Here is a 23,832-nt window from a genome sequence, read left to right on the forward strand (position 1 = left end):
TAAATATATGGTAAAATAAACATGTACTTTGAGAATGAATATAGTTTTAAAAGATTCATGTAAATCATTTTTAAAAATAAACTGAATTATACTTTAATACTTCTGGAAAGAGCTATAATCCATGATGAAACTTTTAAAAAGTATCTTGTAAGGTGAACAATTCCGCTACTAATTTCTTAGTTAATTTGATCGACAATTTTTTTGGTTTTAACTGATAAATTTGCCTAAAGGACTGACTATATGTACATAGATGCACACATACATGTAAGCATATGTATAAACACAGGTATGTACACACACATATAATACTTCAAAGTACAGCTCCAGTAAGATATTTATGTTTTCAAATAGTTCTGCCTTCTTTATGAATATAATTGCAGCTGAACAGACTTCATGTATACAAGGTATAGTACTCTAATCTGAACTGATTTGTTATTTTCCTGGAAGGCTTACAAGTTTATGCTGTGAAGTCTTCCAGGTCTCTGTAGTTGCAAATAGTCTTTCAAAGAACTTGCATGATAAACATTTGAAGCATTCCATTTATCCAGAATTGTCAGTTACCTGATTTCTAATATCATCAAATGCACTTTATACAAATTAAAGTTTATATACAAGATACAATGGCATTTACTCAAAATAATCCAATCCTACATGATACTTTAAAAAGCCCAGTGGTCTTAAAAATATTGCAATTCTTGCTTCCTGTGATATTATCATTATGAGATCAACATGTAGATGATGAATTAATTAATATGTGTGTCTATTCTTGGAAAACTATATGATATTTTAATGCCTTTGATTTGTGAATTCATAAAATAGAATCAACCATGGCATGATTTTGTGTAAATCACTCATTCACGAAAATGATGAGTAAAAATACAATTTAAAAGAATACAGTTCATTTAGTTGACCAATTTTAATCACTAAAATGTCAAATATTAACATTTTTATTTTATTTGAAAAGTCAAGAATATAGAATCTTATTGGTTTACTTATACTTCAGAAACAAAAAATTTTCATACTAGTAAGGTATCTTTAGCCCATACCCTTACTCTAATTGTCATATGATAAATTGTAAACATAAGTTAAATGACAATTTATTGGTCCTAAGAAATTTCTAAAACTTTCCATTCTTAACAAAGATTTTAGTAGCAATGCATCTGATGGCAGTGAGCATCAGGAGCCTGAAAGAGCATGATATTTTACTTCTCCATAATCTGATTTATTTTAGGTTTCAGCTAATTTCCTTCAGTCCTTGGTTTATGGGTCTTTACTAATTTGCATGTCTGACTTAACTAATACATTTAATATTGATGTGGACTGCATTTATAAAAAACCAAAACAACCAGCAGAATAAACCAACTCAGAAAAATAGTCAATTTTGCAAAAAAAATAAAATCGTTTGTCTTCCATTAAAGAGTCAGCTATCTACTTGATGGAATTTGGGATTTTTTTCCAAGCAATTGTTTTGGCAATATCAAATCCAATGTTTCCCAACTTTCTTCAGTCTCTGACACATCTAAGAATTTTCTAGGGCATAGCCAGAAGTGGCTTCTTTGCCACTGCAGTAATGTATCAACTTAGCCATCTGTCTGTCTGCAATCTTATACTACTTCCCAATCCCCATACACACACACATACGTATAGATGCTTTCATGTCCATATATTATGTATCTTCCTTCTTCTTTCTTCTGTAGTTACCATTTCTAAACATATGGCCAAAATATATCAAAGGGGACAAAGGAAACCTATGCCTTATTACACAATAATATATTGTGTGTCTTGATGGACTGGTTGGGAAACTGGTAATGATATAGCCTCATTCCTATATCAAACCATCAGTCCTGGAGAAATGATAAATATCTAAGGAAATTATTTTCCTCATGTTATTATTAAGAAAATAAAATGTATTGAAAATTATCTGACTTGACTTCTGAAAAAAATGAATGTTGAATTAAAAATTTTAGTTAAAATTGAAAATAATTTAATGCCTCAATTATAACATTTGAAAAGTAGCAATATTAATCTTCTCTTTAAAGAATAAATTCTAAAAATAAAATCTTAAGCATATAAATTGAAATCAACATGAATCTATGAAAACTGTACAGAAATTATATAAATATATCAAGAAATCACAAATATCAAATTTGGATCTAAAATGTTTTCATCATCTAGAATTAGATTTGTGCTAAAATTCATTAAAGTGTTTGCCAAATGTCTATAGATCCAAATTTTGTTATATTTTTTGCCAAATACACTACTACTGAAAATAGTTGTGCTTTATAAATAAATAAATAAAGATTAAATAAATTATCCATAGTCTGCTGATCCTAAAGGAACATTCAGAAGCATGTGAGCAGGTCAGAGGCAGGTACTAACCTTCATCATGAAATTTCCCCAAGCATATATTCTCTTCTATCCTCTATGTTCTTCATAAGGTTCATTCATCTGACTGAAATTTGCCCACATGCCAGCTTACAATGATTTGCTAACCATATTCTCCCTGGGATTTTAGGAATGACTTTTTCCTATAGAGAAAAATGATGGATGATTTTTTTTTCTCTTTTTCTCTTTTTTTTATTCAATATTCTTATTACTAGTAATCACTTAAAGTGTAACTCAGTCTTTTTTTTTTCCCCCCTTCTAAATAAAGCCTGAGAACTTGCTATTAGCTAGCAAATCCAAGGGAGCAGCTGTGAAACTGGCAGACTTTGGCTTGGCTATAGAAGTTCAAGGAGATCAGCAGGCATGGTTTGGTGGGTAGAATATTCAATTCTTTTTCTGTCTAACACAACCTGTTTGATTCAACTTTATAGAATGGCTAATGTTTTGTATCATTTTTGAGACACTGAGATTTTTCTAATCACGTCATTTTATTTAACATAAAATATTTAGAGGAAGTTGTTTTTTAATTTTAATGAGAAAATGTGGGAGGAAAAAAGAATCAATTTTAGAATTTCTTTTCCCACAACAACTGGAGAAATCAATCCAATGTCAAGATTTAAATGGGGGGAAAGTGTAGTTAGTTTGTAAGCTAAGAAGTTTTGGGGTAAGGAACAGGTATAAAAGAAAATTATCTTGGCTGTTAATAAATGGTACTTAAAATAAATATGTGGGGGAAAAGTGGTTTGAATTACTTGGAGCATCACATCAGAACTATCAGATTATTTGAAAATGTACAGATTTTGTTTTTGTTCATGTTGTTGTTGTTTTTGTTGTTTAATATAGTCACATAAACATTGCTATTATCAACAAATAAATTGACTTCTGTCTTCTGTCAGTAAAGAGAATACTTATATTGCTCAGATCACAGTTGTTTGGAAACATTTAGAGTATTCAAAAAATTTTAAATGTCTTTGGAACTTTTATGTAAGGAAAAATGTTTTTAATATCCTCATGTATGTGGAAAGTAGACCTCCATAAATAATAGCTGAATGATTGCATCCTTGCACATTTTTTTAATAAGATGTTTGATAAAGTAGGAGAAAGGCTTTTTTCTCCTCTTGCTTTAAAAATCATTTTTCAAAGATAAAAAGCTTTTTTTCTTCATTTTATTTCAACTCTCAGATCTCTAATCAGTCTTCTTTCCCCACTGAATTCACAACTTTTGAACAACTATTGAATTGACAACTACAAAGCAAACAAACAAACAAAAACCCAACATTTCTCCTGAAAGCCTGTGGTATAAAATAGTTGTTTTGAAATTCAGGAAAAATATGATGTAATGCCAGGAAAAAGTGAGGCAAGACAGAGATTGGTTTTTAATATTTTAATTGGAAAGAATGCATTTCAGTGAAAAGGGGTAAAGGAAAGGATTTCAAGGTGTCTAGGCTGTGCCTACCTGACATCAGAATAAGCACCCGGAATACTAAAAATATAAATCCATCATATGTTAAAGTGACATTATTCCACATAAAATGGGTAGAGCTTCCTCTCCCCCCCCCCCAATTTTTTTTTTTTGGCATTCTAAAGATGTGACTTCAAAGAATGAATATGTACAGGAAAAGAAACAAAAGAGAAGTTAAAAAGAGAGTTAATCACCTATAGATAGATTTAAATCCTAAAACATTTGCAAATAGCTACTGTTTGTATTCTAAATGTTTTAGTACCCACAGAGAATTTTCCTTGCCCACTTTTTCCTACTGATTTACCCACACTAATGTAGGTAGCTCTTTTTCTGATGGAAACTATGCCAACAAAATTCTACTTCCTCTCTTAATACCTTGTATGCCGAATTCAGATCAACTTTCAATAAGAATGCCTCAACTCATCTGAAATTTTAATTCAGAAGAGACATTTCTTTTAGATGTTTCCAATCTTCTGAAAACCTAGGAGTTAATAGGATTTAGGAGATTGATAGATGATTTAGGAATGAAGCAAAATGTTAAAAGTCACAGAGATGGATGGGGGAAAAAAATGAGCCCAGATTAATGAGAAGGAAGAGGATGATGTAGATACTGGAGCCAGAAGTAATAATTCTTATGATGTCTATAAAATTATATCATATACATTAATAATTATAATTATGATAATCATTTCTGTTGCTATTTTTGTTATTACTATAGCACTTTAAGATTTGCAAAACACTATGAGTATTATCCCATTGTAACCCTGCAACATTCCCTAGAAGATAAAAGCTATTATCCCCATTTTATAAATGAGGAAAATGAAAAAAACAAAGATTGGGTGATATGCAAAGGACCATGTAGCTACTAAGTGTCTGAGGATAGATTTGAATTCAAGTCTTTCTGAAGTCAAGTTCAGTGTTCTATCTACTGTGCATATAGCTTCCTGTTCTGTGAAAGGATAATAGATTAATCTTTCAGAGGTTCAATTCTTATATTAAAATCTTCAAAAACTACTTATTTACCAAATAAGGCAAAAACTCTTTTTACTTGGCATTCAAGGTTCTCCATAATACAGTTCAAACCTACCTTTATAATCAATTTATTACTTCCCATAATCAATAGCCAAAATAGGCCATTTGGTTTTTATTATTCTTCAACTGTTTTCAATCTGAGTGATAATTGATTATTCTCCAAACATCCTATTGCCTTTTTGATAGTATTCTGCCTCAAATGACTTCTCTTTTCCATCTTTTATTATTGAAATTCTCAGAAAGAAAAAAGAATTTTCCACAATATGTAAGAAAAAGAACAATAATAACAATAATAAAAATATTTGGTAAAAATAGTTTTTCATACAAGTTTTCCATGAGTAAAAGGTCTACTTTTTCAATCTAATGTTGCCAGTTTTTAATAGCTAGTGGATACAGATGGTATGAATATAAAGAGAAATTTAGTAGAATTGATGTGACTGATGTAGACACCAGATGATGGTAGGCACCAAAAGTTAGGGTTTGGGTATGTGAAGAATTCACAGTGTCCATTCTCTTTGTCAAAAGGTACATTTTTTTAGTGAAATAGGCTATAGGCAAAATGAATTGATATAGTAGACACCAGGAATGGTAAATATGAAATAGAGTTGGGAAAACACAGAAAAAAAACTTTTAATAATTAATGATGGACAAGGCAAGTTCCCTAGTAGAACTTGCCATTCATCAGAAGAAAGGTAATACTACATGAGGTTGAGGCATGCCCTTACCTGGCAGGCTAAATCCTAAAAAGGACTTAGCATCCCACAAGAGTTCTTTAGCAATAAGAAGGAGAAATGGGATCAGGAAAGATATCACCAGGCATGGTGAGATTAGGAGATACCATATGGCATGGGGGAGGGGCAAGGGGAAAGACATCATGATTAGAGTGTCAAGGCAGATTAACCAAAAGGACAGCAGTGAATATGTCATGGCCTTAAGTAGATTTTATAGGGAAAATTTATCCTCAGGGGCATGACTGGAATTTCTAACAGGACAAGGCAGTTGCCCAATGGATTGACATAACTTGGATTTCTGACTGGATGACCTCCCCAAAGGGTAGTATCATAGAGGTAAATTGATCTTCTTCTGTGCCTTCTTCCAGTTTGCCCCAGGGATCAATCAAGTTTTCAGTTTCTCTCTGTCCAACACTCTTTATCAGAATGAATTGTAGACTTAGAATCAGGAAAACTGCATTCTTATTCCACTTCTGATCTATACTTGTCACTTTGGGCAAATCACTTTACTTCCTCTGAGTTTAAGTTTTTTAATCTCTGAAATGGGAATGATAATACTTTCATTACTTTATAAGGTTGATAAGAAAGAGGTGTGTTGCAAATCTTAACAACCACTGGAAATCAGAATGAACTTCATGACATTGACCTTAAAGTATAAAAGTTGAGATTCCCAAAAATATAAATTGTTTTAGATATGCTTGAAAACATCAATGTTAAGACTAAAAGAATATAAGCTTCTATCTTATTGAATTTCCCACAAACACAGAGTGTAATGGAAACCTATCTGAAATGCCATAGAAAAACCATGCAGGGATGTTATATTCTCCTGGGGGCATGCTATCATAGTTATAGCTTTTGTGGCTTAGGCACAAGGATTCAATATGATTTTCATTATTAATTTAATGTTTTTTGAAATTCATTCATAATAAATTGCCATAAAATAATCTCCACATCTTTCCCAGGTAATTTTAAATTTATTTTTATAAGTGTCAAACATTATATTTAATTTAATTTTCAGGTTTATCTAAGTTATTCACTTAAAAAAAGAGTATTACTCTTTCCCCCAACCTAATACAATGTCAGAATTGTAGCCATTTCCTCTGTTAGGAATTGGAAAAGTCCCATTCTTTATAGCAATTAACAGAGTTCCATCTACATAATGAGTAAAAAATAAATGTGTTTTGAAGTCAATTGAGATTAATTTATATAGCAAACATTTTGTTTTCATTCTCAAAGACCTGATTTTTCCTCCTTCCTTCCGATGTTCTCCCTCTTATGCTCTGTAACTGAAGATCTATCACTGAGGGCTAAAGATGGGTATCTGTATTCTTTCCCTACTTGCAAAGATAGAAAGAGGAATGGATCAAAAGCAATGTCTCTATATGTCTGTCTGTCCCTCCTTCCCTCTCTCCCTTCTCTCTTTCTTTCTCTGTCTTTGTCGCTTTCCCTCCTTCCCCCCCATATTTTTTTTTTTTTCCAAACAATGAGCAGGACACTTACCTTGCTTTATAGGCTTCATTGCACCAAACTTAGTAATAAGTACAGAAGTATGATCGTAGAAAATGGACACAATATCTTGCCTGATGCCTTTTACCATCTCTTCCTTGCACCTCTTTTTGAACTCACAGCTAATTTTTATTGTGTGACAAAGGGATTATGTAATGCCAGAGAAACTGAGCAAGACAGAGATTAAAGATCAATTTAATAGTTTATTAAATGGAGAGATATACTGGGACCAAATGGATCCATGTGGTCCCAGGGCTGGATGAGACTATCATCTCAAAGAATCCAGCACTGAGTATTAGACAGCAAGATTTTTTATAGGATAACAAGAACAATGACATAATGGGGAAGGTACCTGGATGGGGATAACCTAATGGGGGGAGGCACCTAGGATGACACAATGGAGGGAGGTACTGGAGAGGTTACTGATATTCTAATGATGTCTAAAATGGATAGACCTTTATCCTCTCAAACATTAAGAAGGAGTGATTATAGCCTAAAGATATAAAACCTTTATCTCATCAAGCATTAAGAGGGAAAGGTCATAACCTGAGGCAGAGTAACTAAATAGGACAATGGAAAAACTGGGTCAGGACATTAAAAGGGAACTGTAGCATAACAATTAGTTGGCATTTTTTTAGTGGTAAATTATTCCTAAGAGTCCAATTAAAATAATCCACCCATGCTAATGTTCCTGGAACTTTCTCAGAGAGATTGTGAGATTTGCTTTTTGTTTGGAAAAGACAGACTTCCTTTCATTTTACTATAGGTATGGTAGAACTCAATTTTTATGAAAAAAATAAATAACCTTTATGCCATTCTAATTTGCTCTTTCAGTTCTCTATCTCTGATAATACATAAAGTGAAATATTTCACATCTTTTGTGCATATAAATTCTTCTAGAATTTCAATAGATTTCAAGTTATAAAACAGTATTGACTGGAGTCAATGAGGTTCTAAGGAAGCTCTGTTCACTTGCAGTGGCTTATAAAAAAGTTTTCTATATTCACATAGAATGATGTTGATTTTTTTCCTTGCTCGCAAGTATCTAAGTTGAGGTTCTAGATACCCATTTTTCCTGTTGTTTTAATTTAAAAAGAGTATTGTGTTTATCATAGTCATAGTGTTTTTTTTTTTAACAATAATATATCACAAGGATTTTGCTTTATTATAGGGTTTGATTTATCCAGTAATTCAGGGATGATTCAATATTAGGAAAATTATCAGAATAATTAATCAAAAACAAAACTAAAAGAAATCAAATTATCATCTCAGTAGAGGCAGAAAAATGTTTTTGACAAAATACAATATTCATTCATATTAAAAAGAGTGGAGAGGCTCAGAATCAATGGCATATTTCCTAAAATACTAAACAGTATGTAACTAAAACCATCAACAACAATTATATGTAATGGGGATAAGCTAGAAGCATTCCCAATAAGATTAGGGTGAAATAGGAATTATCACCACCATTATTCAATATAGCTATTGAAATGCTAGCTTGAGCTATAAGAAAAAAAAATTGAAGGAATTAGAATAGGTAATGAGTAAATAAAAAACGATGATTCATTACAGATGAGGTGATAATATAGAGAATCCTGAAAAAAATCAACTCAAAAAATTACTTGAACAAAATGAATAATTATAGCAAAGTTGCAGGATACAAAATTAACCCACATAAATCAACAACACTACCATGCATTTACAGCAAAGCCCACCAACAAGAAGTGGAAATAGAAATTCCATTTAAAATAGCTGTAGATAGAATGGATGCCCATCAGTCTGGATAGCTGAATAAGTTATGGTATATGAATGTAATGGAGTATTACTGCTCTATAAGAAACTATCAGCAGGGTGACTTCAGAAAGACCTGAAGAGACCTACATGAACCGATATTAAGTGAATCATAGTCATAGTGTTAAAAGAAATCTTAAAATTCCGTAGTTTATTCCATGTTTTAAAAAAATTAACAAACTCATTGAAATTAAATAATATAACTTGTGAATCACAGAACTTGGAGTAGATACCATCTCCAGTTCAATTCAATTCAGTTCAATAGGCTTTGTGCTTATTATTGGCAATACAAACACAGAATGGACTGCCTGCAAAGAGCTTCTATTCTATTGGAAAGAAACAACTCATACACGCATAATTACATACAAAATTCATTCAAAATCATTTCCAGGGGAAAGCATTTGCTTAAGATTGCAAATAGCTTGTTAATACTTATGAAATAGCAGAATACAAAATAGCAAGAACAATGACTCTCATCCAAGAACCTGGCTTTCAATCCAACCTTTTGTGTATCACTTCCGGCAAACCACTTAACCTCAATAAGACTGTTTCCTCATTTCTAAGATGAGGAGATTGGACTAGATTGCCTCTACCACTTCTAGCTGTAGAGGGGTTTCAAAGGATACAATGGAAGGATAGAGAAATTTGAAATGAGAGATTCCAGAGATGTTTGCAAATTTCAGCAGTAATGTTCAACTCAAATGCAATATTTTCTTGAAGTTAATGCTGCTATTGATAATGAAAGTAGAGCTCAATATTTGTCTCTACTTACCTAGGTGCTAACTCCAGGATCCATCTACATTTTGGTCTTTCAGTCTGCCACATTCCATAAAGATAACATTGTCAAAGTTTTATGGAGAAACCAGACATTTACTTCACCAAATAGGTCCATGAAGCAGCTGTGAGATTTCAAGTCATAGAGCTAAATAGCCTAATTCAAATGTATTTTATGAGCCTAGGATATCATTATTCATTAAGTAAGATCTCTTTGTTAAGGTTCAAAAGGAGACCCCAAAAGTTCGAAGTTACAGACCAGTGTCACAAGGTGTCTCAAAAGAATTTGCAGGCTGGTACCCATCTCCAAGTCAAGAGGCAAAGTTTATTGTAATTGTAATGCTAATTCAAGTAGGATTCGAGTGGCAAAGGGATTTTAGCAAAGATCTAGGAGCAAGAAAACAAATTTATAGGAAAAAACAGAGAGATCTGGTTTTTCATGTCACTAATATGACCTAAAAGTAGAACTGAGGAGTGATCTGTTCACTGTTGTCTCAGGAACTTGGTTATCACTCTGTCTGACAGTCAGCAATGTTTGTAGGATTGTCTTAAGGCTAGAAGACTTTAGAATCATTGACAGACAGATTGTTAGAGCAATAGCACTCCAGGGTCAGGAGACCTCAGGATTAATGCTGTATTTCCCCTAGAAACTGTACCCTATCATCTCCAAATATGAATGTATGTATATATGTGTATACACACAAAGTAATTTAATATATAACAAATGAATAATTATAATAAATTATAAATACAATGAATAATAAGTAAATAATGAATACAATAAATAATAAATGTATAAATATAAAATAAATTTTTAAAACATAACATCTTATTGGGGAGGGCACTAACCATTTGGGGATCTGGAAAAACATCATGTAGAATAGCAGTGTTATACTTAACTAGAAACAGGTCTCTAGAGCTACATATTGACTGAAAAAATCATTAATTATCAATATGTTGTATTTTAATTTTTTTTGTTAAACACTTCTCGGTTACATTTTAATCTAGTTCCCCAACTTCAGACCTCCATACCCCTAATTTAAAAAAAAAAAAAAAGAGAGAGTTACTTGAGTAATGAGTTAGAGGAAATCAGGGATTATTAGAGGCACAGATGAGGAAGAAGTATATTTCAGGCATAGGATGAACAGTGAAAAGTTTTAGTTGTAAACAAAAATCTTTTTACTTTTTTTTTTTTACACAAAATCTAAACAATAATTGATGAGACATTTCCAAATTAGTTACTTAATAATATATTTTTTATAAAAAATCTATTTAATGTTCCTTACAATTAAAGTCTTTTATTAATGATCCCTTCTCTTTGCCAAACATTCCCCCAGGCTTTATCAAATGTATGTTCCAGTCATTGTTGTGTGTATATGCCAAGATGAAAAGCTAATTATTTACTTATTTGGAAGTGATTTATCTGAGTGTTTCTGAACTTCCCCTTCCACAGATTTTTTTTTAATGGGGTCACTAAATGGTATAGTGAAGAGCCAGACCTGGATTCAGAAAACTTCAGTTCAAATATGGCTTGAAGCACTTACTAATTGTGTCCCTGGACAAATCACTTAAACGTTTCCCTCCATTTGCTCCTCTGCAGAATAAACTAGAAAAGGAAATGGCAAACCATCTTTAGTATCTTTGCCAAGAGAATACCAAACAGTGTCATAAAAAGTCAAATATGACTGAAATAACTGAAGAAAAAATAAATATATGCCTCTTTAACTTTATAATTCCTTGATAGTTTGGGGCCTGCTTCTGCTACTACTGATAATTTTATATGACAGTCAATATCGTACTCAGACATGGATACTGAAAACATACTTTAATTCTAATTTCAGGAACCTACTATAGGACTGCTTTGTATTAACATCCTTTTGATATTTTGATAATTAACTATTTAGGGAGTGATTATCTTCATTTGGCAATAATAAATATTACAGTGAGATGCCCTGGTATTTCTTTTACAGTATTTAATCATTTGCATATTCATTTTCCTAACTCTCTGCAGATTTTGGCTTAGATCCCAAGTAAATGAAACTGAATATGAAGTCATAGCCAGACCTCTGCTTAAGTTTGAACTCTATACAGCAAGGTTCATTTGCCTTCTAAGCTAGAAAATGGATCCTGTTTCCAACAATATATTGCAATCCAGGACAGAAAAATATTGACAGAATCATGAAGAAGGTCTGATCTTCAGTAATAATGCTAATATCTTTATTTCTTTTCAAGACAACAAGTCATTGTATTTTGAAAACAAAGAAAAAATAATTTCTTTTGTCAGAAAAATTCATATGTTTCCTTTATCCCAGGCTTTGCTGGAACACCTGGATACCTTTCCCCAGAAGTGTTACGAAAAGATCCTTATGGCAAGCCAGTGGATATGTGGGCATGTGGTAAGGGATAATTTAAAAATATAAATTGTTTAGTTTTATGACAAGAAAAATCATGGACCCTGCTATAAATCCTACCTTTGATATTTGAAGATGACTGACTAAATTTTGTGTGTGTGTGTTTTTTGTCTGTTTTTTGTTTTGTGGTAGTAATAGTGAAAATGCTTTCAGTCTGCACAATCTCTAGCTCCTTATATCAATTATATTCATATTCTCTCAAATGGTCAAACATTGTAACGAATAATAATTGACTATAGTTGGGAGTGAAGTTTTTTGCCAGAGCACTAGTCTTTTGCTAGTGTTGTTTCTTGGTTTAAACTGAAATTGAAAAATTAAATTTGGTATTATTAGTGTCATATCATTATAGATAATTGGAATATAGATATTGGAAAGTACTTTAAATATATTCATGTTCTAATTGCCCTAATCAATAAACCAGAGGTGCAAAAACGCAGCCCACAATGGCACATAATATTCCCAAATGGAATCCAAGATATATTAAAATATAACTGAGAAATACTTAACAAAATAAACAAAATAACAATAAAACACAACATTGTACACATTACTTTTTTCTTTTTCCCCCCCGAGACAATTGGGGATAAGTGACTTGCTCAGGGTCACACAGCTAAGAAGTGTTGAGTGTCTGAGATCAGATTTGAACTCAGGTCTGACTTCTATCCACTGCGCACTTAGCTGCCCCATACACATTCCATTTTAAACTTGTCAATACATAGCCCACACATATCCTTGTATACTTTCTATTTGAGTTTGACATCACTGCTATAAACACTTTAAAAAAAAAAAAAAGAACGGTGCCATTGACTTTTTTACATACCACGGAACTGGAGAATTTTGCTATAATATGTGAAATAGGAAATTTTGTTTTCTATGCTATCTCTCACTTTTTACCTCTGTTTTGTACTCACTTTTTACCTCTTACTCTGTCCTTTTATTCTCAGGGTAGTTATAACCTGAGATGGTAGCAGTTTTGAAAGGGGTAGAGTGTTAGAAATTATACAGAAGGTTTTTGTTTTTGTTTTTGTTTTTGTTTTTTACCAAGCCAGCAGCTTCTCCTGGCTCTTCACAATTTCGTGGACTGCAAGTGTATAGAGATGCAGCTGGGGCTGCAGCTGGTAGGCCCCACTGGCAAGCCCAATAGACTTAACTAACATTGGTAGTGATCAGAGAAGGAATCAGCTTTTCCAAATCTTTTTCAGAGTTTGTAATAACAAAACTTCAGCTATATCTTCATAAGGTTTTTTATTTTTTTGTTTGGGTTTGGTTTGGGTTTTTTGCTATGCCCTTGTAGCAGTAGCCAAAGTGGCTTCATATTTGTTTAGAACTTAGGTTCAAAATCTTCAAACAGTGGGTGTGCATTTTCTCCTTTCTCTATAAAATCACTTCAATTTAATAAATATTTGTTAAATGCCTGCTTTGTAAAGGACCATATATTAGGCCCTGGAAGAGATGCATACCTTATAAGAGATATCATTCCTTATAAAATTTGCAGAGCACCTTTCAAAATGACTAGAAATTGACATTTATAGTGAGGACCTTATTTGAGGGATCCAGCAAGCATTTTTCCTTTAAGATTCTGTCTCTAATCAGCCTTTCATGAAAGTCTAAATTCCCATTAGTAGAGTCATTTGTCATATTAATGAATTATTTCTGAAAGTTCCTTATTTACATGACCATATGTTAAAGGGATAGAGTTCTGTCTTTATCTTACCAGGTAATTCAGAACATCCCAGTTAGCATTTATTATATTAAGGGCTAAAGAAGAAACAAGGGAGAATAAGATATGTCTCAAAGAAGTTAGCCATCTAGTAGGAAGTATCATAGCATTCACTGACATATTTGTTAAATATCAGCTTTGGCAAATTAACTAGCTATGTTACCTCTCTTCTCTCTTCTCTCTGTCTCTGTCTCTCTTTGTTTTTCTCTCTCTCTCTCTGTCTTGTCTATTTCTTTACACATCTCTCTCTTTCTCTGTTTCTCTCTCTGTCTCTCTTTCATACTAATTCCTTAAAGATAATCTAGACTAGGAGCAGCTAGGTGGCACAGGGGATAGAGCACCAGCCCTGAAGTCAAGAGGACCTGAGTTTAAATCTGGCCTCAGACACAACACTTCCTACCTGTGTGATTTGGGCAAGTACCCCAACTGCCTCAGCAAAAAAAAAAAAAAAAAAGAAAAGAAAAAAAAGAAAAATCTAGTCTAACCCTCACATTTTAATGTTATAGGACTGAAGGCCCATAGAGGTTAAGGGGGCACACTAACAATTGGCAAAAACAAAACTTAAGTCCAAGTTGGTACTAAAGATGTTGTCATTAAATTTCCCTCTTCCTCCCTGCAGTTCTATTTTCTCTTAAATTTCTCTTTGTATGAATAACTTATAAAAATTATTTTATTGAGGAAAGAGGCATCTTATAAATTATTTCAAATGCAAATAAATTAAAATGTTTACATGCCTTTTATGAATAATTATATATGAACATACATATACAGATTCTTTCATTAATAAATTATTATGGAATGAGCAAAAGAATGACTGAATAATATGACATTAGTAGTAAGTTTTCCAGAAAATCAATGTTTACCCATTGAAGTACTTTTTAATTTCAGTAACATTGCACAAAATATATTCTCTGTTTTCTTGTTTCCTTAAGCAGTATGGTATGATAAAACTAGTACAGAATTTGTAATTAAAGGACCTGGCTTTAAATCCTTGATCTGATTTACATAGCCTCTCTGAATTTAAAGCATCCTCAGTCCTTTAGGTTTCAGATTTCTCATCTGAAAAATAAGATAAGCAGAGAAAGAAGTGATAAGCTTTTGTCCAAAACTAGGTAGACATTTCTAGTATTCCCTTCTTTAATACTTTTTGGATAGATTTTTATTGTGTCTCTATGTTGGATTTGTTCTATATATGCAAAAACATATGCACATTCATTTTTAGGTTTTAGTTCTAGTACAATACATTTTTAAAGCACAAAATCTAAGAAGTTCATTTTATATCTATAATATGATAGATCCCATCAATATGAAAACTATAACTTTACAGTTTTGCATATAGTTGTAGAAGTTAAGAGAGAGTCAGATTTCCTTTCCTTTGTAGGTAAAACCATAGAGCTTCCATAAATGTTGTGCACATTCAGGTAGCTTTCTGGTTAAGCTTGTGGTGTAAAAAGAGGCCAACCATCCACCTATTCTTCAGCAGTGATAGAAGGAGGAAAAGGCAGCTTGATAGTGATTAAGAATAATGTTGTTGAGCAATAATTTGAATAATTTTTAAGAAACCCAATGAAAAACCTCAATAAGCCCCATCATCCATCCTAGGACTACATTAAAAAAAAAAAAATCGGGAAAATCAGCCCATGTTCAAATGAATAGGCTAGAATCACAAAGCAGAGTCTAAACTAGGGAAGCATAAGGAACAACAAAAAACTACAGAACCTGTTGTGGTGGTTGTTTGGCCTTCGTTCTCAAAGTGGATCATGGCATTAGGAAGGCGATTCCATGACATGCAAGTGAATTGGATTTGAGTGAGGGAGGATTGTGCAAGGTCACTTGCCTCACTTTCCTCTCCAGAGCCATCTGGGTCCAGTGGCAAGATATAGAACCAGACAACTGGAGATGGCTCTGTATAAAACGGGAGACCTTGGCCTTTTTAAGCCACCTATTCTTCAGCAGTGATAGAAGGAGGAAAAGGCAGCTTAAGATTCAGTTTGAGGCAAAAAATTTCTTCTATCACTTAGTCCAAAAACTTTTTAAATAAATAAATCTGGAAGGGGAAGACCCTCAGGGTTTGGGGCCAAAGCAAAAATCATTGCTATTTACATCCAATCTGAGTCAATCAGTACCCAAACAGTGATCGAAAGGGGACATGGCCTAGGACTTATTGGCCAAAGATAATCAAATTAATTTTGGCTTAAGACATGGTCCTTAAGAAAGAAATCTAGCTAATAAACCCCAAGATAGCTTGGGAAGGTTCAGAGGTTTCAGAGAAAAAATGCTTTTAAGAGCAATCTGCAGGAAGGGCCTGGAGAGACTTACATGACCTGATGCTGAGTGAAATGAGCAGGACTAGGAGATCATTATATACTTCAATAACAATACTATATGATGATCAATTCTGATGGATGTGGCTCTCTTCAACAATGAGATGAACAAAATCAGTTTCAATAGAACAATAATGAATTGATGCAGCTACACCCAGCGAAAGAACTCTGGGAGATGACTATGAACCACTACATGTAATTCCCAATTCCTTTATTTTTATCTGCCTGCATTTTTGATTTCCTTCATAGGCTAATTGTACACTATTTCAAAGTCCGATTCTTCTTGTACAGCAGAATAATTGTATGGACATGTATACATATATTGTATTTAACTTATGTTTTAACATATTTAATAGGTATTGGTCAACCTGCCATCTGGGGAAAGGGGTGGGGGAAAGGAGGGGAAAAATTGGAACAAAAGGTTTTGCACCTGTCAGTGCTGAAAAATTATCCATGTAAATCTTGTAAATAAAAAAACTATAATAATAATAATAATAAAAGAGCAATCTGCAGGTAGGGTGTGATACACTATGTGTTCAGAGGGAGCAAAGGAAGGAGGGAAGATAGGAAGGAAGGAAATAAGAAAGCAAGGGAGGAAGAAAGAAAAGGAAGGAGGGAGGAAGGAATAGGGAAAATTTAGGGAAAGAAAGAAAGCAGAGAAAGAAAGAAGAAGAGAGAAAAGAGGAGGAAAAAAATGAGTATGCAAACTAACTTTAAATCAGGAATCAATTCTGATTGTGATCCAAAGTCTAATTAAACTGGAGAATGTCATTGGAATGTGTCAGTTGAAAAAGAAATGACAAATGTGCATAGATTCTTTATAATATATGGCTTTAACTTTCTGATAGCAAATTATTTATTTATCTGGTGAAGCAATTGAGGTTAAATATAGGATCATACAACTAGTTAAGTGTCTGAGGCCAGATTTGTGTACAAGTCCTCCTGATTTCAGAGCCAATACTCTATGTACTCTATCCAGCACTATTTAGCTGCCCACAGCAGAACCTAGGGTAGCTGACTTGAGAGCTCTTAGCAAGTACTCTAAACCTGCCAGTTCTCTGAGCATGGACACTGTGAAGGAAGTAGGGAGACATGACCAGGAACCCAGGACAAAATAGGGGTTGACTATCACATCAGAGAGTACAGAGTGGGACAAACCTTGGCACTAAAAACTCAAATAAGATCTTGAGATTGGAGATGAGAGAAAACAGGACACCTAACTATACAAGAAGATAAATGGATGAAGAGATTCCCTAGAGTCTCACCAATGAAAAAATATTAAGATTCCATGTTTGTGACAAGTAGGATAAGCACCTAAGGATACAGTTAGTCAAATTATTGGGGAAATTACATAGTAAAACTAGAATAAATGTAGGTCTTGTCTTATTACTTTTAAGAGATAGGTGGTCTAACAAAAAAAATAAACATGAGAAAAGTGTCTAAATAGAATCTTAGAAAATTTAGATATGATAGGTTTCTGGTAATTGCTGAATGGAAATCGAAAGGAGTGTTTATATATTATCAGCTATTTATGACACCTTTATGAAAACTGAAATCTAGAAAAGTACAAACATTAAACATCTTTTGCTGCCAATAATGTAACAAAAATTTTGATTTATAAAAGATAGTTGAAAAAGTTTTCATGTTAAAATAAAGAATAAATATCAACACTAAAAATTGGAGGTGCTAGGGCATGTTTGTTAAACATCTTTGATATGTGTTGCTGGGGAGGCTGAGTCTGTTAGATCTCTTATTTTCAGAAATTCTGTGCTAAAGTGAAATGTGCTGAAGTTCAGCATTAATAATGCTGAATCTGTAGTCAACTAGTATAATGTTCTCTGTTTCAATTTTCTTGGGGTCTCTGGAAGCAGCCTTCTTTTCAGTGAGAGTAATCACCACATGAGTAGCCAGGGGTTAAAGTCCAAATTCTTTATTATCTCTTTCAAAGTCTTGCCTTCTTTTCTGGGGCCCAGTTAGGTTTCTATCTATCTCTCTCTCCTTGGTCCTGAGAGCTTGAGCTTCTGCCACCAGTCTTTTGTGTTCTCTTCCTCTGCCAGCTTCTCCATTGAATCCTGGTTAAGGCATCTAGCTTATATGTTCTACACTGAGTATAAACCAATCATTATATCACTAGGAAACCATTATTTGTTGTAGGATTAAATTAGTGCTAAACTAGATTTAACCATTGTCTCCTCAATTCCACTTAGTACCTTGTTTCAAGTTCTGGCCCATAACAAACTAGGTTGCCTAAGAAGAAGGGAAATGGCCCATATCAGAAAACAGAGCCGATCAAAGCTCTTTTGCTTACCAGAATTGGGACTGTTACTAGTCTGTGTTCTTCTAGATTGGATGACATAGGGAAACTCAGCCTTAAAAAAATTAATTTCATAAAATGAAATTGCAACAATGAGATAAAAATACCACAACTTTGGATATACAGCCAAAACTATTGCCAAGGAAAATTGTATATTGAAAAAATTATGACAAGTAGGAGAAGGAAGAGGAGGAGGAGAAAAAGAAGAGATTAGTTAATCAGGCATGCATCTAGGAAAGCAACAAATCTAAAATCCCAGCAAAAGACAAAGTAGAAAGCCAAAAGGAAAAAGAAAATGAAGCTAGCAAAAGTGAAATAACATCACTTACTTAATCAGCAAAATTAGAATATGAATTTATAATAGAGAAAATAAAATAAGTAAATTCAGTTATTTTGATATTTAATGAAGGAAATAGTAATTAATGTGAAAATGAAAAGAAACTTTACAACAAATGAGTAAATAAAATTATAAGAAATTAATGTGTTCAGTTGTGTGCCAACGAAATTGTTAACTTAAAGGAAATTATTAACTTAAATGAAAGGAATGATTATTTATCCAGATTACCAGAACAATAATTACAGAATTTAAATACTATTGGAAAAATATTTGAACAAGCTATGAATGAATTCTCAAAAGAGGAAAACCAGGAACAGATATATTTAGAACTTACTTCTCTCAAATATTCCATGAATGATTAATTATATTATATAAAGTTTTTTCAAAATAAAAAAAGAAAGAAAAATGTCAAATTACCAAATTTCTTCCAAGTTCCACGTATGACCTTAATAAAAAAATCGGGGAAAGACAAAGCTAGAGAAAGAAAATGATAGACTGATATTCTTAAATAATAACAAAGAGATTAATGGAATATAAGAAAATTTAATATACTATGACAAGATTGAATTTATACCAGAAGCACAGGGTTAATTTAATATTATAAAAACTAAAAACATAATAAATCATATTTATATTAAAACAATAAAAATCTCTTGATAATAATAGCTATAATTTATAAAATGCTCTATTTTTCTGAATATTTTACAAATACAAATTTTTTTTTTAAATCACAACAACCTGAACTGTAAGTGATATTTATGTCCCAAATAAGGTAACTGAAACTTGTGGTGTTCAAGTGACTTGCCTAGGGTCACACTTAGTATCCGAGGCCAGATTTGGAATCAAGTCTTCCATATTATAAGCAAGCAGTAATCTATCTGTTAGTTTATCAATAGATGCAGAAAAGGCTTTTGACATGATATAGAACCTACTTGTGTTTTTAAAATACTGACATGTTTAAGATTAAATGTATCTTTCTTTAATATGGTCAAGAACATTGCTCTAAAAACAACAGCTACTATTATCTATAACTAATAGAAAGGGTACAAGTTCTTTTAGTAAAACCAGAGGTAAATCAAATATTCCATTATTATTTGATAAAATTCTAGTGATATTTGCTATGGTAATAAGGCAGGAAAAAGAAGTAAAAAGAATAAATGCTGGCAAAGAGAAAGCAAAAAGGCATGAAGGTCTATTTAGAGAACCATAGAGATCCAACTAAAATCAATTGAAATAATTATTACAGCAAAGTTTCACAATATAAAATAAATTTACAGAAATCATTAGTCATAGAACTATTCAGAATGTTGAGATGTGTATGGTGGATGGATGGATAGATAGATAGATAGATAGATAGATAGATAGATAGATAGATACCAAATACACATGAGAATTATGTATATAAAAATTCAAAACACTTTTATAGATCTAAATTATTGGAAAGATATTAATTGCTCATGGTTGGCTCATACCAATACAATTTAAATTAAAATGCCACTTAAATTAACTTATTTATTCATTATCATGCCATTCAAACAATCAAGGTAGAAAAATAATAACAAAATTTATTTGAAGGAAGAAAAATATAAAAATCTCAAGAAAGAAAATTATGGAAAAAAGAAAAGGAAGAAAGTTATGGAGTCCCCAATCTAAAACTATGCTACCAAATCATAATCACCAAAACTATTTGGTACTGTTTTTTAAAAGAAAAAAGAAAGAAAAACATTTGATTGATAAGTTGGATTAACAACCAAACAAGTAATAAATATAGTAGCATAGTATTTGATAAACACAAAGAGCACAATTACAGGGTAAAAAAATCAATAGTCAACAAAAATATTGAGAAAATTATAAAGCACACTGACAAAAATTAGGTATAGAGTAACATCCCACAGATGGATAAATGGTCTAATTTTGTTTTTGTTTGATTTGGTTTTGGGTTTTTTGAGGGAATTAAAGTTAAATGACTTGCCCAGAATTATACAGCTAGTAAATGTTAAATATCTGAGACCAGATATGAATTCAGATCCTCCTGACTTCCAGTCTTGTGCTCTCTTTACTATGCCATTTAGCTGCCTCTATGGTCCATATTTTACAAGTCACACCATAAATGAATTAGAAAACCAGAAATGATAGATTCTAGGAAAGAATCTTTAACCAAACAAGTGATAGAGATAATCACAATTTAGTTGGAAAAAAAAATGAAAAATTTTTGTACAAAGTTAATGCAGTTAAAATAGGAGGAAAATTGTTAACAAAAATTATTTTAGCAATTTTTTCTGATAAAGATTTGATATTGTTGTGGAGCCAAGATGGTGGAGAGGACACACACATCTTCCTAAACTCTCCTTTTCCTTCATTCTATTTGAACAAAATTCAGCCTCGGAATTAGTACTTGACTGTCAGAACCCACTAATATTGGGAGTACAACACATTATCAACCGAATATAATTTTGAAATTCTCCAGTAAAGGTCTGTTTTGCTCACGTGTGGGGATGGAACGGGGTTAGGCCAGGTACAGCCCTCAGGCAGGCAGTGAGAACATAGGAAACAGCTCATGCTGAGCAGACTGGAGAAGGTTGGGGGGTAGTCTCTGCTGGTGGAAAATCTGCGGAGAGAACTTTACCACAGTGTGAGCTACTTTGCCCTAGCAGCAAGCCCGTACATCAGCAGAGAAGCTATAAACACAGGGGCTAAAGACTATAACCCCAAAACGCTAGAGTCTCTCAGGACCCGGCCACACCCACCCAACACCAGAAGTGACTCAACATGATTCAAACACAGCTGCAGTTGTTGGTCCCAGTGCAGCTTCAGTAGCTACCTTTTCACTGCTGCTGATTTCAGCACAACTGCTAATCCCAACGCACCAATGGATGCTATCCCACTGCTTCTTGACTGCCACTTCCTGTGTTGGAAATACCCCACTTTCCCCCCATAAGCAGACTGTAGTTTTTTGTTTGTTTGTTTGTTGCTTCTGTTTTGTTTTGTTTTTCAAAATGAGCAAAAAAGCAAAGTGGGCTCTAAATACTGATAGCTTCTATATGGAAAGAGAAGAGATTTCAAAGCTTGAGGAGACTAAAAACAGTTTGTTTCTAGATCCAAAGATGGATATGATCTGGTCCCCATCACACAAGGTTCTCAGAGAAGAAATTAAAAAGAATCTTAAAAGAGAGTTAGAAGAAAAATGAGGAAAGGAAAGGAAAGCCTTGCAAGAGGGTAAGGATAAGTCATGTTACTCATTAAAAGATAGTGGATAAAGAAATCAACTCCCTGAAAAACAGAATTTGTGAATTGTAAAAGATAAAAACTCCCAGGAAAACAGAATTTGTGAATTGGAAAAAGTAAAACCAAAAAAATGAAAAAATAGAAAAAAATGTTAAATACCTACTTGGGAAAACAACAGACATGAAAGATAAATGTAGGAGAAATAATCTAAGGATTATTGGACTCCCTGAAAGTCATGATGAAAAAAAGAGCCTAGACGCTATTTTTCAGGAAATCCTCAAAGAGAACTGTGCAGATGTTATAGAAACAAAAGGTAAAATGGACATTGAAAGAATTCATTAATCACCTTTTGAAAAAGATCCCCAAATCAAAACTCCAAGAAATATTGTAGCTAAATTCCAGAACTATCAGACCAAAGAAAAAATACTATAAGCAGCCTGAAAAAAACAATTCAAATATTGAGGAGCCACAATAAAGATCACTTAGGATTTAGCTGCTTCCACAATAAAGGATCGAAGGGCCTGGAATCTGATATTCTGAAACACAAAAGAACTTGGTATGTATCCAAGAATAACTTACCCAGCCAAATTGATAATTTTCTTCAGGGAAGAAGATGGACTTTCAATGAGATAGGTGAATTCCATTTATTTCTCATGAAAAAACCAGAGCTAAACAAAAAGTTTTGACCTCTAAATATAGCACTCAAGAGAAGAATAAAAAGATAAAAAGAATTCTTGAGAACTGTATTTCTGTTATGGGGATACATAAAGAATACTTGTAAAATTTGGTTTTATTGTTATAATATAAAAAAGGAACTAGAGGTGGAAAGGAAATTGTAGCAGAAAAAGGGTATAGTAGGGCTACTATATCTCACGAAGAGGCAAAGGAAACCTATTATATCTGAGGGAATTAACGGAGGGGGATGAACATAGGGTGAATCTTACTCCCATCAGATTTGGCTCAAAGAGAAAATACTAGACATATTTGATTTACATAGAAACTTCTCTCACCTCATTGAAAAGTGGGAGGGGAAAAGCAAAAAGGGAAGGGGTAGGGTAAATAAAAGAGAATACAGAAATAGTAAGGAAAAGGTATAAGATAAAGGGAGAGACTTTTAAGGGGAGGGGGGGATTATAAAGAGGGAGAGCTGTGTGAGGCAAGTGGTGCTCATAAATCTAATACTGGGAAGGGGAGTAAGGGGGAAAGAAAAGAGAAAAGCATAATCCGGGGTTAACAAGAGGGCAGGAAATACAGAATTAGTAATTTTAACCATAAATGTGAATGGGATAAACTCCCCCATAAAGCAGAGGTGGATAGCAGACTGGATTAAAAGTCAGAATCCTACAATATGTTGTTTCCAGGAAACACACTTGAAGCAGGGCAATATATACATGTAAAGGTAAAAGGCTGGTGCAGGTGAAGTAAAAAAAAAAAGCAGGGGTAGCCATCCTGATCTCAGATCAAGCAAAAGCAAAAATTGATTTAATTAAAAGGGATAAGGAAGGAAACTATTATCTTGCTAAAGGGTACCATAGATAATGAAACAATATCAATATTGAACATATGCACCAAGTGGTGTGGCATCTAAATTTTTAAAGGAGAAGTTGAGAGAACTATAAGAAGAAATAGTAAAACTATAATAATGGGAGATCTCAACCTTGCAATCTCAGAACTAGATAAATCACACCACAAAATAAATAAGAAAGAAGTTAAAGAAGTAAATAGAACACTAGACAAGTTAGATATGATAGATCTTTGGAGAAATCTGAATGGAGACAGAAAGGAGTACACTTTCTTCTCAGCAGTTCATGGAACCTATA

The 23,832-nt window shown here is 32.9% G+C and overlaps 1 protein-coding gene across 5 annotated transcripts in view; it reads left to right on the plus strand.

Moving 5' to 3' along the window:
- CAMK2D (calcium/calmodulin dependent protein kinase II delta) overlaps window positions 1-23,832 on the plus strand; it is a 422,764-nt gene that overhangs the window by 321,466 nt on the left and 77,466 nt on the right. For 4 of the 5 annotated variants that reach the window (XM_051965934.1, XM_051965936.1, XM_051965937.1 and 1 more), the window contains exons 7-8: window positions 2,654-2,756; window positions 11,994-12,077. In XM_051965934.1, coding sequence (XP_051821894.1) covers window positions 2,654-2,756; window positions 11,994-12,077 — 187 coding nt within the window. The remainder of the gene's footprint in view (window positions 1-2,653; window positions 2,757-11,993; window positions 12,078-23,832) is intronic. The other variant, XM_051965935.1, reaches the window with a different exon arrangement.

This window comes from Antechinus flavipes, chromosome 6 (assembly GCF_016432865.1).
Source record: "Antechinus flavipes isolate AdamAnt ecotype Samford, QLD, Australia chromosome 6, AdamAnt_v2, whole genome shotgun sequence".
NCBI classification, from domain to species: Eukaryota; Metazoa; Chordata; class Mammalia; order Dasyuromorphia; family Dasyuridae; genus Antechinus; species Antechinus flavipes.